We start from the raw sequence: 18999 nt of genomic DNA on the forward strand, positions 1-18999 counted from the left end.
TTGGCAATAATTTGAAGGGCAGATAAGTGCCTTGGTTTTCCTTTCTACTATTAAAAAATCAAGACAACCTAATTGGAGTTGAGAGTAACTAGGAAGAAAACCTGGCACCTGGTGCAAAATTAGTTTATGCCAAGATACTTTGAAGTATATGAGGAAATGTACTTGTTCGGGAACAGATTTTTACCGAGCAGCTTACTCTTAATGTTCCGACTGTTTTAAATGTCTTGGATTGAATTCTGTTCCTTTGCTTGGTGGGGAAGGTATGGATGCTGCAAATTTAAGTAAAAAGCATTTGCAAAATGCCTAAGTAGGACACCAACCGGTTTGGAATTTTGTTTTCTTTCACAGATTTTAAAAGACCCAGGGTTTATTGTCTACTGCGGGGAACTATAGATAGCTTTTGAGTCTGTTGCTAAGAATAGATGATGTACCTTCCTCGGTGTGTTGTGCAGAAGTCCTGCTTCTGCTGAAACTGAAACCAGTGGTCTGGTATTCCTGCCAGCTCCAGAGGGGCAGGATCAGTCCCTAAAACTGCAGCTTATCTTGCGGGGTTTTATGCTGGGAAGAATATGGTCCAGCGATGTAAAGGCACACGGGAAGCTGCCGTTAACCGTGTCAGCTGCTTCACTCATCCTCTGACTGCGCGGTAGCGTTGGAACTGGGATTTTTTTCCCCCAGTTTCAACCGAGTGGATGCGGATGCAGCCCGTAGGAGCAGGCTGTGCTGAGCTGGAGCGCGGCCGCCTTGGGGTGCGAACCCCGGCCCCGCAGCAGCTGCTGGTGGAGCTCAGAGCCCGCGTCTGCCGTGGGGTCGCGGAGGTGCGGAGATCAAAGGATGATCTTCCAGCTGGAATCCCGAGCTAAATAGATTTAGCAGCATCTGAAGCTTTTAAGTAGTACGTGTGAGTAAATACATGGATGGAACGAAGGAAGTATGGCCGATGCCGGGTAGAAGGGGGAATCTCGAAGGAAGAGTGTGTGGGGCTGGCACAGCTTGGCCAAGGATGCCAGCAGTACTTGGTGCCACGTGGCTGGTAAAATTGGCAGGGGGATTCTGGTTTGGATATGCCCATGTCTTTCAAGAAGTGACTATTTTTGTGCAGTTTATTTTCAAAATGATTCTGCTGTGTGGTTTTAAGGCATTTCTGTTAAGCACAATGTGGCAAGGCTTCTTTTTATTTAAAAGCTGTTAAACCAAGTAGCTATTCCTGGGCTTGATAATAAAAATAATGGTAATTCAAAACTTATTTCCATTGATAAAAAAGAGGGTTATATCCTAAATGAGGCATTAAACTAACGCTGAAACATTTCAATTAAAAAAAAGACATGACCAGAATATAACCTATTTAGACTCTGAGCCACCCTCTTGCAGTTAATTTTAGAATAGACACCCTTTTTTTGGTGTGTGTGTGTCCCTATCCTCCTGAATTACAGGCCTAATTTGTCACAATATGTACCTCCCTGGATTTAAAAAAGAAAGCAAATTAAGCCTTTAGTAATTATAATAATTACAGGATCGGAAGAATACCAGGTTCAGAGTGTGTGGTGCCTTAGCCCTCTGTTCTCCCATGTTTGTCACTGTCCCTTGGGCAGTGGAATCTCCTGCCTGGGGCAGCAGTTTGCATCAGTGACCCCTCTGGTGGAGGGAGGCTGAGCCCATCCAAGGGATGATCTTCGATTCCAGTGAAGCTGCACATCACAAATTTCACAGCAGACAGCAAAAGCCACCATTTACATGGCTTTAATTTATCCAGATTTGAGACTAAGATGATGCCCTTCCTTTGGCATTACTGGTGACAGCGAAGATGGGGCTAGAAGCCACGGTAGAGGCAAATTATACAGAAAAAGCTTGAAGTACCCAGGTTTTTCTGCTTCCTTTGTGTGTGCAGTTTTGGGATAAAAACTTGTGTTCTGCAGATAAACATGCAGGCAGCTTTGCTCACGTGATGGGTGGCACTGGTGACAATGGGGCTACTGTCCTGCAACACACTTTGCTAAGCTGGATTGTTATTTGTTGTTTTTTGGAAAGGTCTGTTTGAGTCTCCTCTGTGAAAACTGGAGTTTTGTGTTTCAAGATAAATGTGCTTGTTATACTTCCAGCCTTCACCTGTGCCTGATAAGCCTTTCTTTGATTAAACCTTTTTGATTCTAGTAAATATCTGAAGACCTTTGTATCTGTGAAGATTGCAAATCCAGGGCTTTATTATTTAAAGAGGTGTCAGTTCATTAGTGAAAAATATAGGTGGAGAATATAGGTCATCACTGGAACCAGTAAATGGTATGTCTTGGGACACCCGAGTTTATTAATTGAAGGCAAGCTGAGTGACGACACAGTGCAGATTGACTGTGCCTGGTTAATGTTGTCATTGCACTCTGTGATACAGTTATTAAATAGGTAAAATATTTTACCTTTTCATATAGAGCCATACACTTACTTCATCTGATTTAATGGAACTATAATTTTAATTATGATTATTACCTTAAATTATAATTAAATTTATGTGGTTTAAATTTACATTTGTGAAAATGGCTGCGTGATGAAAGCAGAAATCAGCTTCGCATTAACAAAAAAAGAAGGTTTTTTAACTGCATCTTAGTATATGCTCACAGCCAAAGACTAGCATGACCTACTTTGCAACAATAACAGAGGAATCAAGCCGGGTTTTTTTGTTGAAGTATCTAAATTGGCCATGAATGCTACCTACTCATTCGTTTGTGAGTATCTTTAAAAATAGCTATTGTATCTATGAAACTTAAGGGTGGTTTTTTTCCCCCTTTCTCTTATTTTGCTATAGATAATTAGCACCATGGAGCCTCAGGTGTCGAATGGCCCTACTTCCAATACAACCAATGGACCCTCCAGCAACAGTAGAAACTGCCCTTCCCCCATGCAGACAGGGGCTGCTACAGATGACAGCAAAACCAACCTCATAGTCAACTATTTACCCCAGAACATGACCCAGGAGGAGTTCAGGAGTCTCTTCGGGAGCATTGGTGAAATCGAATCCTGCAAGCTCGTGAGAGACAAAATCACAGGTAAGCGCTTCGTGTCGCGGACTTTGCCTGCGTTAGGGTCAGCTTATATCTGGGGTCAGCAGAACCTTGGTGCTTGTACTGCAAGTGCTAACACAGGGCATGCAGCAGATGCAGTGCTAAACTTCAGGGGCAAGCCTTTTGTTTTCAATGCTGCACACTGGATCTAGAACTGCTGAGAAGCCCCTTGTCTGTCTCTCATCCTCTGCACATCTGGGGGAGAAGTCTGAACATTGCCAGTCTGGATGTGTGTTACACACTGTGCAGCTTCTCGCAGGAGAGCTTAGCCAGTGGCCTTTGCTTTCCTGTTCATTCTCATTTTATTGAACATGGACTTGTCTGAATGGCTTGGGCCAGCTGTTAGTTCCTAATTCTGACTGCCATTTGAGCTTTACCAGACCCTCATTAGATTTCTGCCTGTTTAAGAACACTGTAAGGTGAGGTGGGGCTGCATGTCCATCACAGCTTATTGACCATGGTGCTCTGAATCAGAGAAGGAATAAAAGCCTCCCATGGCAGATGCTGCCTCAACAAGAAGTGTCTGCACTGTCACTAGAGGAGGTGTGGATGGGTGCAGATGCACCTGGCCTAATCCACATCCTTTCTGCCGCAGACCAGGAATTCACTGGTGCACAAGATGGGATGAACAATCAGCTTTTATAGCTTGCTTTATAGGTTAGTTTTATAGGTTGTGTGTCTACTCACACCGTAGGTGGGAGCAGCTGAAATTTCACTGCTGTTCAGTGCATCACCAGGGCTGTTATGTTTAGCACAGAGAGCAGCAGCCTTGGGAGGGAAAGGGTTCCAGAAAAGGCGTCAGCTCCCCTCAGAGGCTCTCCTGGCAACTTGGGTGTGTGCTCTGTGGGAAGAGGCACCATGGGAAGATGAGGAATTAAAATGCAAACCTTCGTACCTGTTTCTGTAACATCCTGGCAGCCATTGTATTGGCAGCATTAGGATGATCTGCTTAGTGCTTTTCAACATGCAATGCTTCTTTTTTATTTACTTCCTGACACACAGCAATGCTCTGGTTGAACACAAGGCACATAACAAATGGCAGTAGCTGCAGGGCAGCTTGAGTCCTCACAAGTGTAGTCTAGCAGAGCTTTCTTTAGCACGTTGACCATGATTATCTATTGCAATAAATCTGATTTGGCTGCAGCTTCGGGTGTTCTAAAAAGATTGAAAAATGGAATTGACTTTTTATTTATTTTATTTTTTTTACAGACTTTTGTTTTTCTTCTATTCTGAAAATGATCTGAAAAATTTAACTGCAGGTTAGTTCAGCTATTTCAGGCAGAAATTAAACCCTCATCTGCAGAAATCTAGGGTACCTAGCCTGAATTTTGATCTGGTGTTTCATGAGCTTTTACTTCTTACACTATCTCTCAAATTCTTAATGTTCTTACAATATATTTTCAAGACTTTAGATACTTGGTGTTGTTTTCACAGGGAATGGGTTGTCTTTGGACAGAGAGCCATTACTTCATCAGCTAGGAACAGTATTCTTTTTGTTTCATTCCATCTCCAGGCTTTGTATTTCTGTTTGAAGATGTGAGAAATTTGCTATATGATCTTCTGACATATTCTCTGGTAGTTTTTTTGCCTATGCTTTTTCTTTCCATACGAAGTGCATAAATCTTTGATCACTAAAATACTTTAAAGGAACCATTCCTTAAAAAAAACTTACACAGATGCCCTGAGGGTGTCACCCCTACATGTTGTTTTAAGTGGTGATACAAGTACAAAAAGCCAAATTTAAAAAAAAAATAGTTCTCCAAATTATCTGTGCTGGTTTTGAAAACAGAATTTCATCTGCCAAGGTTTTCAGGCCTGTTATCAAGGCATTGTGCATCATAACTGAATTTGAGGATGCATGCTCATTCCTCACATTGAATTCAGAGTTAGTAAATCAAATGCAGCCCTTTGCCAGAAGCAGTTCATGTTTTTAAGGTTCTTAGAACATGGAGAGTAACAAAATGGAAATGCACTGAGGTCATAGCCGGCTCAACTTTCTGGATCATCGTGTAAGCGTGTTCTTCATTAGGCCCCTGGATTGGGTTTTTTTGGGAGGGGAGGGGTGGAGGTATGCCAATAGGCTGCTAGAGGAGTGACTGGCTTTTCAGGGGTTCTTTGCTTTCTCCTTATTAAAAATCAATAGAAGTATTTTTTCTGACAGTGAAAGCTCTATGGCAAAAAACCCCAGTGAAATTCTTAAACTGTTGCTGAAGCAGTGAAGATGTGAAACAGTTTAGATTTTTTCTGCCTTTGGATTTTTCATTGTTTGTTGAAATTTTTGTGGCTTTAATAAGTCTAAGCTAAGCATGCTCTGTTTTGTTATGCCTTCAAACAAATGTACTGCTTTTTCTATTAGAAGTCTGGTTTGTCTTTATATATTGTAAGTTTGCTTCCTTCTTGCTGGGCTGAATTATCAGGCAAATCAAAAAAAGTCAGAATAAAAAGCTGTAGAGAGAGCTTGCTTCAAGAAAAATGGAAAAGGTCATAAACCAAGTAATGATTAAACAGTTATCCTGGCAACACCATAGTAGAAAACCTCAAATGTATTTCTGAAGCTAGGTAGCATTGAATTGGCTCATGTAAAAGATTCTACTTCCCCTGTCAAGGAGATGCAAAGGTTTTTTTGGAATAATGTTGAGTCTTCTGAAATGTTTTTTTTCAAGGAGGTAAAAGGTGTTATAGGAAGTCTGTTAAAACATACTGGATCTCTCTAATGAAACTCATGACCTGAACTCTTTTATTAATTTTAAATTTGGTTAAACAATGTATGACAGGAATAGTCATCTGCTCCAAATCTTTTTGCAGTCTTAGAACAGTAGTAGGAGTTTCTAATAAAATTGGTTTGTGAAGTTGCCCCCTCGCTTTGGAAAGGCACGTGTTAAAACAAGCATATTCCTTTACTAAAAAACTATGCTAATTTGGTAGTACACCACACTGAGTTGAATAGGAATGACAGCTTCTAAGACAGCCTTTAATTTGGTATTCAAAACCCAAAATCGTAAACTTGGGTTTTGTTTGGTAGCTTCTCAGAACAGGCAGGATATACAGTAGCATTTTTTAAAGATGCTAATGACTTGAGAGAGATGGAAGTCAGGCATACATTTTAATTATGGGGGAGGGGTTGCAATAGCAAAAACGGTTTGGGGTTTTTTTTTTTCACTGCAGAGATTTTAAGGGAATGAGACAAGGAAAAACAGACTGAAGATAGTTGCCTTCATTTGGCAGGGGTGTTTAATAAAGGCAGAACTTGTGGTTGTAAAGTGTGCTTATTAAATTCTTCATTTACACTACCTAATTAATTCTAGCATTTTAAATTAACAGTGAAACTGGTCCCTGCTGTACCGTTTCATAGCTACAGCATATTTCGTCCAACAACCCAGTTGTTCAGGTTTAATCAGCTGCGCTCAAAAAATGAGAAGGAACTTGGGTTAAAAAAAAAACAGCTAAGTGGTATAAACATTTTAGAGCAGCATTAGATGAGAGAAGGTGACTTCAGGGAGGAAACCTTTGGCTTCAGATGGATGTGAGTGAGGCTCAGCACTAACCAGAGATGCTAAGCTAGAGTGTGTTGCAGATGCTCTTTATTTCTTATTTTGTCTGAAGAAAACCAGTTGCAAATATCTTCATCGCCAGAGGGAGAGGGCTTGAATTCATGAGAATTCTCAGAGAAGAAATACTGAACTTGTTTTGTCCTGTGTTTGCAAACAAAAGATCCAGTCAGTGTAGTGTCCGTCAGACACTGTAAGTGCTTCTGGCCCACTGAGTTGTCCTTGTTGACATAGTTTGTGTGTGGGAGAAGGGGATGTTTGTTATTAATTTTTTAATTCATTTGGTAGCTTTAACGATTCCTTTTTTTGTTTCTCTGTAACTTACCCAGGAGCTTACACCTTTGAATCTTCAGATGATTTGTATCCAAAAATCTTTGGCTTGCAAATCTTTCACATTTTCAAATGATCCAGGAACACTGTAAAGCAGAATATTTATTGATACAAGAGTTCTGTGCATCCCTTAAGTCATGGCAGGGTTTGCCTAATTCTGCTGTGTGGTACAATTTGATGTTCTTTGTATGTATAATCAGGAACTTAGTTGTTCCTCTGCCCAGAATGTAACTCTGTTGGTTTTGGGTTGTTTTTTTTAATTGTTCCTTTTTGAATTTGCAATTCCTTTAAGATTATGTACAAAGACCAAAGGCTTTCACTTTAGTTTCAGTATTTTATATTTATGAACTGCAGTTTGGAAATAATCACGACATTGTAAATATAGTTTAAATATCAATGAGTAAAAAGGAGAGAAACAAATACTGACTGCTTTACCTGTAGTCTGCTCTAGAAGTTATGGATTGTTCACTCCTTGGATGTTCAAGCATAGAATCCAAGAACCAAAACCTAGTAAAAATGGCAAAATCAGAAATCATACAGCATTATGAGAGTACAGGAGGGTATTTTGCACATGAGAAGTGTGTGGTGCTCATTCATTTGTGGAAACCAGTAAATTGTTAACCTGGGAAGGCTGTTCTGCTCCTTCAACCCAGAAGTTTGTCCGCACTGATTTAAGTTGATACCATGTTCCCTCTAGAAAAAAAAAATTCCAACTTTTTTGTAAAATGAGAAGCCCATACTGAAAAGGTGCTGCTGTAAAAAGCAAAGATCTAGATTTTATTTAACCAAGTCTGTTCAGCAAGTGATGGGGAACTAGTGTGTTTCTATCTAGACCATGCTGTTCAGAGCTGCGTGTTTGCAGTTTGCTGAAATTTGGAGCTTAATTAAGTAGCCTTAATTTCAGCATCTGGATTTGGTGACTGCTTTGAAAGCAAGGGATGAAGAAGGTCTGTATCCTCATGAGCAGAAGCCATTAATTGCACACTGGTGATGCCCAGGGAGGCAGGAGAGAGGACTGGCAGGAATGGACATGTTCTCCAGGAGGGAAGCAATGGCAGGTGTGCAGTAGGAGGAAAACACCCCCTAAGCTTTCCCTGGTAAGCAGACATGGCCGAGTATCAGCCCAGTGTTTGCAGCAGGCAGCAGCCAAGTTTTATGTCCTTTAATTGGAGGTTTTGAGGCATGATAAGAGTAGATAACCAGGAGGTCCCAGCGGGTCCATCTGGGTTGGAGTCAAAGGAGGACTCTAGGATCTCATCATAATGTAAAGACACAAGGGAAAAATGGGACTAATGGCTAAATTTAATTATAGGGAACAGGCTTTTGGTAATGCAATTCATGACAATAGGTAACTATTGCACGGTTATGTGTGCAGGTGAAACACGCTGGAAATTGTAGACAGATTAGTAAAATAGTGCTGCTTTTTCAAGGGGAGAAAAGATTTATTTTTTAAGGGAAATAGTTCACAGCTATTTATGCTTAGAAGCTGTAGATAAAACATGTATTCACTTAAAAATTCACATACAAAGGCTGGAAATATTTCATCTATCTTTACTTTAGAAGTTTTTTAAAGTGGTGGCCAAAAGTGTCCTGTGGATAGAAAAAAAAAAAGATCCATATGCAGATAAATATAGCTTACAGTGAAACCTAGCATTAGGGTACCTGATCTGAGTGAAAGTCTAATCTGAGCATAAACTACTTCTGCATTTGATGTCCAGTTCATTTGATTGTGCTTTAGAATTGCCTTCCATTTTGAAATACTATTGGTTACAGCAGTTTTTCCCCACTTAAAATACATTAAACAGATAGGATTATAGAATGCAGGGATTATGTTAGATAAGACTTATAAACTCTTTAGGAAGTATGTAAACACTCATGCCTCATGGCATAAGCCCACCTAATAACAGGGTTTAGGAGAGAAATACCTTGTAGAGGTAGTTTATTCCCTTGTTGACTTGGAAGGGGTTTTTAGTAATTCTCTGTAGAGCAGTGGTAACTAGTCACTGATCTCTGATCATTTATTTGGCACAGATCCTGTTGCCTTGGACTGAGTGTTAGCAGCAATTTCATTGCTCTGGTAGAACAGGAGAATTAATACAATCCTTCAAAACAGGGGAAAAAAAAAAAGCCTTCTTACTGTGGTGTTCACCAGAAATTGTATATATATTTCTGGCATTTGGCTTGATTGCATTTAAAGGCCATACTTAGTAGTGCCCCTCAAATTGACTGTATAGGGAATCTCTGTGAGAAGCAGTGGAGTTCTTGCATTTGACTTCCTTGAAAGCAAAAGACTTGGTATTTGCTGAAATAGGAAAAATATTTATGCAGTGGAGTACTCAGCTAGAGTTCTTTTGTCTGAAAAAATAATACCAAATTAAGTGAATTGCCTGAGGTTTTTCAGGAAGTAACTGTACATTGGCCTCACTGTATTTATTAGGTAAAGGAGATTTGTGTGGAAGTTACTTCTTTGTGTTGAATGCATAGACAAATGCAGTGAGGAAAGAGTGGTTTAAGTGCAGCTGAAAGTCAAGTGCCCAGAGAAGCAGAAGTCTAAGATAATGTAGTTTGGAACTGAAAAGAAAAAAATTCTTTTTGCTAATCAGATGGGATACAGACTATGCTTTATTTTTTCATTTTATGCTGAGAATGAAGTATTAAAAGATATGGAAAACCAGACATGTTTCAGAGTCTTTTAAATTTGAAATCTAGAATTATTTTTAAAGGACTAAATATATGGCTCTGAATGTTATTAAAGACCTTTGATAAATTGATCTTAATTTCATAGCCTAGTTATTTTTATAGCTTATTTCCTGAAGTATATTCTGTTCTGGAGCAGAGATCAACGTAATTTCCATGTTGCATATCCTATTTTAAGGGCTTGCAGATTCAAGACAATTCCCAAATATTGATTATTTTAATGAACATTTGCATTAAGTAACTGAACTTAGCTCTGGGTGGAGGGGAGACACAAAAACAGTAGCGAGCATCTCAATGCTGGATCTCTAAAATGTTTTTTGTGTGGTTTGATGTCTGTGCTGAACGCTGAGGAAAACGGTCAAATTAGCATCCATCATTTTCTTTATCACTTCTCTGCAGTCGCCTGGTGCAGACTCTGTGCTGGCGAACAAAAGAATTTTGATTTCTTGATTATTGGAAAAAAGCAATTGAAATGAGCATTGGGGCAAATAGGCAGAAAGCAAGCAGGCATGACCCTTGTGCTGCAAAAGAGCTTTCTAATTAACTTCACCAGTTTCAATCCTGAGCTGCTTCTGAAGTGTATTAAATGCCTCTAATGCATATTTAGCATATTCTTCAGTTTTTTGCTGCTTGGTTTGGGTAAATACCATCACCTTCCCATCAGGCCCAGTGTGGAAGGATTACCAGTGTGATTTTCCTCAACCAGCACAGGCATGCCTACACCTCTGAAATCCTGACTTCCAGATCCAGGGTTACCAGTGAGGCTTTCCAGTGTGTCTGCTGACCTTCTACTCTTAAGACTTTTTTTTCCATCCCTCCTGTCACCCGCATGGAAGATAGCTGTCTCCCAGGGAGCAGCCAGTGAAGTGGCTCTGGTGTAACTCTCTGCTGATGGCACTCCACGCTTCAGGGGACACCCTTCTGGTGTTCTCTCCTTATTGGATCATTCTGCCCTCTCCTCAAGAAGCCCAGACCCTGTGCTTCGGCTGCTTCTCTCTGTAACTATTTTTCTTTTCTTTCCTTTTAGCCCAAGGAGAAAGGAGAGGAAAGGAATGTGAGTGCCAGGAAAACTCTGGGAGATTGTCAGCCACTAGCAAGGCACTCCCAGCTGAGGCAGGGGACTTTGGGGCAGCAGCAGACAGCATACCCAGGTACCTGTCAGGGCTCCAAGGCTGACTTTCCCAGCATTTCTCCATTCCCTGCTGCTCAAGGAGTTCTACCCTTCAGCCACACCTGTGAGCAGCACAGCAGCTGTACTGTGGCTGTCACCTCTGCCTGGTTCCCCTGTGCTCTTGCTACACAACTTGTCCAGAAACAGAAGTGACCTGTGTAAAACCAGTTCAAACGCTTTGGAAAGTGATCTGCCTCCTGCTTTCCCTTTTCACAAGGCTTAACTTCACCAACACTGCATTTGGAGTTTGTTCTTGACTTTCATGTGGTGTTCGGTAAACTCGTGACTGGGGTTACTTGGCCTGCCTGCGGTAGCTGATTCTCTGAATCAGTGAGCCAGGGAGTCCTTGCCCCTTTTGGCTTGCAGAGCTGATCCATCATCATTTGACTTCCCCCTAGCAAGCCATTTGTTTTCTCTGCAGCCTAAAGAGTTCTGCCAAGGTGATCTTCACCTTGGCTTCTGGGAATGGCCAGCATGAAACCTTCAAACTGGTTTTGGGATCTGCTGCTCCTAGGGGTGTGAATGTCCTCAGCATTCCTGCCTCTCCTCTGTTTTCTGCTACCTCAGTTTATGTGCAGTCCCTAAACTGATCAAAGTAATCATTCAGGTTCCATCCCCTCAGAGTGTGTCCTTCAGATTTTTGCTTTTGGAGTTACTCTGTGACTTGAGGAAAGACCCATTTTACATGATCAAGCCAACCTCTTTTTTTATCTGTTTGTCAAGTGATATGCCATTTGTAGAGGGCAAAGTTCCTTATGGGATATTTACTGTATGAAGGTCTTGCCTGGCCTTAAATCTTCTTTTTTTTTTTTTTTTTTTCTCCTTTGCTTCCAGAAGTCTTCAAAGGTTCAGTATCACTGCTTGGAAACTTGGGCCATCATTTTAAATTGACTTACCGTTAAAAGTTCTTAACTTCTAATTTTGCTGTTTACACACAAGGATATATGGAGAGGGTGTTTTCTATATCCTTAACGCTGCTCACCACCTCTTCTTTTCTCCTGCTTGAAGCACAGTTTCTCTTGCTGAACTGGGAGTCCAGCAACCTTTGTGTGCAGCTCACTGGCAGTCCTGTGCTTAAGAGTCAGCACAGATAACAATCTCGGGAATCTGGGCTATTGGAAGTTGCTCTGATGCACAGTCTTTGCCAGTAAATCTCTGGATTTCATCAGCATTCTCTTCATCTCCTGTGCTTCATTCCTGGAACAGTCATTGATAGGGTACTGCAGCCTTTGACAATTCAAACCATTTGTGATACAGCCTGGGTTTTGTTTGGGCTCTTCTGCATCTCTCCATGTCTATTAAGACTTGTTTTGCTCAGGTACTTTATTTCCCATTTCTGTGATACCACAATCTTGTGGTCACTCTCTGCTCTCATTCCTGTGAAATTCTGATTCTATGAGAAAAGTGCAAGAAATCATCGTGGCCAGTCCATTTCTTTGGCTTTGCTCACTGGTTCTGTTTTGGCTGACTCAGTGCTGCACGCTGGTGATGTAGCTGCTGTTCTCTGTTGTCCCTGAGCAGGATCCATCACTGACTTTGCAGATGTTGCTGCTTGTCCCTGCTAGGAATTTCAGCGCAAGTTACTGACTTGCAGGTACTGCTGGAGGTAGGATATTGCACCAGGCAGACCTCTACTCTGACACAGTACTTTTCTTATGACTCTCAGTATCTCTTTAATCAGTGGAATATATCAGCTTGAGGGGGAGAAAGACTGAACACTTAGTGCTTTTATTCACAAGAGCCCAAACTGCCTTTTTTTTTTCCAGTTAGATGGTTTTCAAGGGGTGTTGCAAAAGCAGATGGACAAAAAGCTGCGTCATACTCACCTGCAAGCAAACAAATGGCAGCATTGCCAGTGTGATTAATTGTTGCTGTACTAGAGAGGCTGCTGTTCCTGCAGTACAGCTCTAATCTCCCTGCTGCCCTATTCAGATAAATGTGCGAACACATTTGGAAATACCTTAAGTTAGGCATCAACAGGCTTCCTTCCTTTTTCTACAGAATTCTAGGACCCAAAGAATGAGGCTGCCTCCTCCTTCCCTGGGAAGCTGTTGGCTGTATGGAGGGGGTGTATTGACTTTCCTGGCTGTGAGGACGGTAGGTAGGGCATGAGAAGATAGGACATGTAACAAGAAGTATTCTCTAGCAGTTCCTTTTTTAGACTTCTCTGTTCTCCTACTTGCTGTATCTGTGTCATTCCTATTTACCAGTGCATCTCTTTGCCCAGTTCTGTTTCTTTAAACATTTTCCTGCTCTGGAAGCTACTTTGTCTTAACCAAAAAAAAAAAAAAAAACAAAAAAACCCAGCCCCAAACATGAACAGCTTGGAAGCTTGACTGGTAACATATTTTTCCCTTATGGTTTCTGCTGCATTGGAATAGCTGCTCTGCTACTTTCATTTCGGTTTTTGGTAGTATTGTGGTACTCACTTGCTTCAGGTTAAGTATTTTGCCAAACTGGAACAAAAGGAACAAGCTTCTTTACCACCTATGTGTTTAATATTGTGAAAAGCCTTTTATAAGAGTTGTGTATCACAGAAATTGCACTGTTTTTAGTGGTGGTCAGCCAACAATGGCATCAGTCGGTGGTACATCCAATGCCATACATGTAGATGTCAGAATGGAAGGTGTTAGCTGATACAGATTAAATCTGCTACTTTGACATTTTTGTGCTGGAGAAAATTTACTGAGGAGCGTATTTATGCTAATATTCTTCTCAGAAAAATTACCAAGATTAAGTGATAGAACTAAGTAGTATGTGCACACAAAGTCATAATATTTTCTCCTTGAAGTAGTTTTCAGTACTTCTGTTACCTGCAGGTATCTAAAAGGAATATTATAAACATTTGAAACCATCCTGGTTTTGCTTTAAAATTTTTGGAAGTACTGTCTTAAAGCTGAAGCAAATTTTGTGGTGAGGCTCCCTACGGTCTATATATCAACGCATAGCAAAACTATTATAGGTAGCATGTTTTGGAATTTGATAAAGTAACTTTACCTTTCTCAGCATCTTTCCAGATGCTGTGTAAAGTAATCTACGTAAATCTAACTATTACAGATTAACCTTCTTAGCTGTCAGGTTGCAGCTTTTATTTATGTTTCTGCTGATCAGATTAAAAATGCTGCAGTCACGAGTTTGTTGTTAATATTAAATTTTGTATTCCGGTCTGTAATAAATTACTTTCTTCTGTGCATTGGAAAAAGTGGTTAGTTGAGCTCAGAGTTTAATTAGCAGAGGCTGTTGATGAGATAGAACAGGTATTGAGAGTCATTCTTCTGAATTACTGGGAAATTTGTTAGTATTGTTGTGGCTTTTGATTTTTTGCTGTTTGACAGAGGCTGAGGTACAAAACCTTAAATGTTGCTGAATTAAATAATTTAATGACAAAATTACCAGGGCTTTTTGAATTTACAGCCAAACAGGTTTTAGATATTGATGCTGCAGTATAATATGTCCTACTTAATATTCTTGTTTTGCAAAATTTACTCTTGTTTTTCTCCAGTTTTATGTTCCTCTGCCATTTCTTTTAGACTGGAAGCATTACTGCCACCACTTCTACGTGAAATGATTCCAGTTTTTTTGATGATGAACTGATGTTTACAGATCTTAGCTGTGTCTTTCCCCATGTCCTCTGCTTGCTTCCTTCTTATTGATAGAGTGTGGCCTTGGCCTTTTTTATTAAAAATCTCTCGCCTGTGAACCAAGATCTTTGTTGAGCCAGGACTCTTTCCACTCTGCTGTTTTCTGACACTTCATGGAAGTAGGAACCTTGGTCTGTGTACAGGCTCTGTCCTTCTGCCTTTCTTCTACCACTCACTGCCATCTTTTTCTAGTGGAGCTTCTCATAAGCTTTGACTCTGGGTGTCTGGCATTGCCCTTTTTCACACAAGTTCGGTATATTTGCACCAAAACCGTGAACGTGGTACAGTATGGGCTCACAGTGATCTGAACTTACTGTGCCTTTGGTTGAAGCCTGACCAGTCAGTAATCATTCTGTTTCTTTTGGTTTGCCTTAAGATTCTGGTCCATTGTTCAGTATTAAATTTTTAGTTGCATTCTACTTTCATCTAAATTTCAGAAGTTGCCAGCATTTGAGATGATGTGCAGGAGGGAGAATAGATCTGCTGTAATGAAGCATGTGCCTCTTCTGTGACCTGCTGGCTCAGGCTCTTGGAGTGCCTATTCTCTTTGGTTCCAGTCTATGATTCTTTCTCTACCCTATTATAATTTCATCTTAGTTTGAGTAACAGTATTAAAAGTAGCACACTTCTAATATTTCATCTCTAGTCATAGTCTTGACATATTAGAAGTATCTCTAGGCTTTTGTATCTCCCTTTGGTCAAATTTCATTAAAGGGTACCGTGTTTTAGTGTTTTAGCACTGGACACTTGTAAGCTTGTGTCTCAACTCACTCTTGAGCCTTGGGTCTTACTTTAAAAACTTGGTGACTGCAGAAATTTGCCTTTGGTTTGTTGCCTTCCTTTTCTGTGGTACATACATTCCTTGTTGGAATTGTGTGGTCTTTACCATTCTTTTGTACTGCTTCTCCAGTGATGCTGTGTCCTTTCTCCCAAGTGTGACATCCCCTGTTTTGGATGAGAACTGTTTCCCACAATGTATTGCATGCTTAATATAATGCAGTGACTTCTTTAATTCCTTTTGCAGATTTTTTTCCCACACTGCTGATAACAATTTTTATTTGTTGCTACATCTTTTAGGGCTTTTTTATCTGGTTCTATTTGTTTTCACTTTTGCTCACTGAATCTTGTTTTCACTTAGCCTGTTTGTTTCTAATGTCTGCATTCTTGTGTTTAAGTCGTCTCTTCAGCATTGAATTTACTGTTCAGGATAGACAAGTCATGGCTGTTTCTTGTCCATTCATGCCTGTCCCCCGAACACTGGATTTTTATAGTACAGTCCCTGTTCTGTTCTGGGACAAAGCGGGGAGGAGTGCAGCTTTGCTCTTCTCAGAACAGCTGCTAATTCAGAGGCTGTGTGCTCCTTAAAGGAAGGGGGAGGAGAAGATGAAAAGAAGGGAAGCAAGAGATGTCAACTGAGGGAAGCAAAATCCAAATATTTGTTCAGAAATGGAACTCACTTGTCTTGTGTATGTCAGGAGCAGTAGCTTTTCAAAACCTACTTAATCAGTTGCTTGCAGTAGTATGAACACACCCATGCTGAAAATCCAGTTTTGCATTTAAAGAAACTTGATAAAAGCAAGCAAACAAAAAAGAAAAAGGAGGATAATGTATTCTACAGAGCATGAAATGTGTGTGTTGTTTACAAGATATCTCTAGCCCAGCACAACTCTCAATGGGCCAATGATAAGGTTCTAGTCTTAGAGTGGGGGAGCTGCAGTTTTAGCTCCCTGTTTTAGTGGCTGTGTTATTCTGTCCAAGTTCACCCTGGAAATCACAACGCCTTTCAGTTTTCCTTCTCCATAACAGGAATAAAAGTGCTTTCCTCAGTGGTATTTGTGAGGAAAGGTGTGTTTCAGAGGTAAAATGCTTCCATGCTCTGGTAATGGGAACCACAGAGGACTCCAGCCAAGTCAGCAGCATCTGTTGCGAACTGCCACTTAAGCTTTCTCTATGCAGAGTAGTCCGTGTCCTCAAGCACAGCAGCGGCACAGCTGACTTGGTTGAACTCTGTAGTCTTGCAGGTTAAAAGCAAAGCCTTGTTTCAGGTGAGATGCAGAACATCTGAAATGATCAGAGCCTTTAGGAGACTGTGAGACATGATTTTCAAGAGCAGGTGTGTCTTTCTTTGCTGATGTGGTCAAGTATAAAATTGAGTGGTTGCATGGTTTTGGAAGTCCCCGTGAAGTTTCTGTGGAGGTAGGATTTTTGGAAGGATCTGGTGGCGCACTGGGCAGCAGCTGGCTGTCAAAGCGTGCTTCGTTGTGTTCTGAGTTGGATATATGGGGCCATTCTAAAGTGAAAATAATTTCAGTATCTAATTTTGAAAAATGGCAGTTACTGTCAATTGGTATTTAATTTACACAAGAACTGCTACTGCTTCAGCATCTCTGAAAATCAGGACATTAAATTACACCATCTTGCATTAAGAGATTTGTCAGAACTACAGAAGAAGACAAAACTCATGTAATCTCCTCTGGCACTGCCTGGCCAAATCAAGCTTTCTAACTCAAGGTGCTGGATGAATATTTCTTTCTGTTGTGGGGAGCTTGGAGATGGGTTTGGGGAGTCTTGCTTTGATTTTGAGGTCACTGTGTCCAGGTCCTCATGGTTCCCTTCCAGTGACATGTGAAGGCCCAGGACTTGCAGTTACCTCACCAGCACTAATAATTTGCTTTAGCTACATTTATAGGATTTGTTTCACATTTTGGGCAACGCTTCTTTTTATTCCTCTTTTATTTTCCTAGGCTTGTTGTCATGGTATCTGGCTCTTCCCATTCAGATATTAAAATTGAGTGAGTGGTGTCTGTACGTCTGGTTCATTTTCCCTCTCTTATCCTCTCCCCGAGGGAGAGTTTTACGTGGGATGTAGCACACTGTTTGCAAGGGCTTCCTTTGGGGGATTTTTTAATCATGTAGCAGCGCCTCTGTTGGGGAAGGCCTGGTGCAAAGGAGCCCCTTCCACTTGGGCTGGAGTTTATTAAATCCTGTGTGCATAGGGCTCCCATGGGACCTCATTGTGCAACTCATGTCTCCCCTCAAGCTCCCCGAAAAAGGCCTCACTCCTGCATGAATGAGCTTTTATCTGAGTCTCTCTGGCATTAAGGCAGCGATAGGAATTTTCTCTGTGCAGATACCTGATGGGGAGGGCCATTGCTCTTTAGGTATCAGGGTTCTGATGCCTGGGAAGGAGACTGCTTGAGGGATCTTGTGCCATCTGAGGATCTTTGTGTCATTGTGTAGCCTTTGCAGGTGTTCTTGCTATGGAACATAGAGGATTTTTCCTAGAGGTTTGGGGTTAGCTTTACTTTTTTTATTTTTCTGTGAAACTATAGGCATGTTTCTTAGGAGGGAATCTGTTAAAAGTGTATTTCACTGTTAGTCTTCAACCTGGCTTTCCTCTCCAGCAGTGTTTTAAGAAGGATCTATTGAACTCACATAATGCTGATGGCTGTTTTAAACTGAGGACAGGCCATGCTTCTTGCTCGTAGGTGCACTGTAGCATCACACTCTATCTGGGGCTCTAGGTTGGATTTCATTTAAATTCAGCTGACCTTTCTAATGTAAAAGTGTGATCTTTTCAAAAGAACTAAAGATAATCCAAGTACAGTAATTTGGTGGAAGGTTCCTAATCAAAGCTTGTACCCAACCACCTTCCTGCAAAAGACAAAAACCAAGTGATTTATAACTCATGCTTGTCTGTTTTTTTTTGCTTTGAGAAAGACGGTGCATTTTTCCCTAAATTATTGTAAAAGTGAGGGTTAATAAGGGGAGAATGCTTTCTTGTTGTTAATGGACAACATATTAAACAAATCCTGGTTTGTACAAACATAAGGAGTCTGTATTGTAAATAAGCTATAGACTAAATGGATGTTGTGATAGAGCTGCACTAAGCACAGAACAAGTTCCCCTTCATAGATGGGTTGCAGTGAATTGTGACAGTGACAGCCTTAGCTTAATTGTTTGGTCCTAGGAGCACTGTACAGAAGATGCTTCCCTCCTGGTTTCCTCTCCTGAGACTGCAGTGTGCATTTGTTGGGGTGACAGTGGGTGATTCTCCTTGGGAAAGAGGTGGAGGATGAATGAATGACATTACTGGTATAAAAAAGTGTCAGACATGGAGCAGGTTTAGAACTGGTCTCATGATCCAATCTCATTTTCCCTTGATCTGAATTTTCTCTCTATAGCTTACCTCCTTTTTTAGGTGAACAGCTCTATTTGTTGGTAACTGTTGTGGAAGCAACAAGAAAAAAGAAGTCATTTCACTTGACCCTCTTTGTGCAATATGAATATATCATCTCAAGGGTATTTATGTAACCTTCTCCAAAAGTCTGCTTCATATGGCTTTTCATAGGAGTTGCAGTCATTCCTTTTTCATCTCAGGAATGTGTTTAAAACACTTCTGAATTGGTTTGAAGGCTCACAGGGTGGTGTTCTGAAATGGACCCACCAGCTGGAGCAGGCATTGCCTTGAATGTCAGAATTCTTTGGTTACTCTTGCTTAAAAGACAGAAAGCACTCACCCTGCCAGCCATCCATAGGTGCTGTTTATTACAAACATCTCA

At 40.8% G+C, this 18999-nt stretch overlaps 1 protein-coding gene across 8 annotated transcripts in view; it reads left to right on the forward strand.

Annotated features, from left to right (window-relative positions):
- Positions 1-18999, forward strand: part of ELAVL4 (ELAV like RNA binding protein 4) — an 80176-nt gene that overhangs the window by 35763 nt on the left and 25414 nt on the right. For all 8 annotated transcript variants that reach the window (XM_088060437.1, XM_088060435.1, XM_088060434.1 and 5 more), the window contains exon 2: positions 2795-3035. In XM_088060437.1, the coding sequence (XP_087916563.1) occupies positions 2795-3035 (241 nt within the window). The remainder of the gene's footprint in view (positions 1-2794; positions 3036-18999) is intronic.

Source organism: Pseudopodoces humilis, chromosome 10, assembly GCF_049639895.1.
Source record: "Pseudopodoces humilis isolate 2021_Gansu_Grassland_sample_001 chromosome 10, ASM4963989v1, whole genome shotgun sequence".
In the NCBI taxonomy this organism is placed as follows: Eukaryota; Metazoa; Chordata; class Aves; order Passeriformes; family Paridae; genus Pseudopodoces; species Pseudopodoces humilis.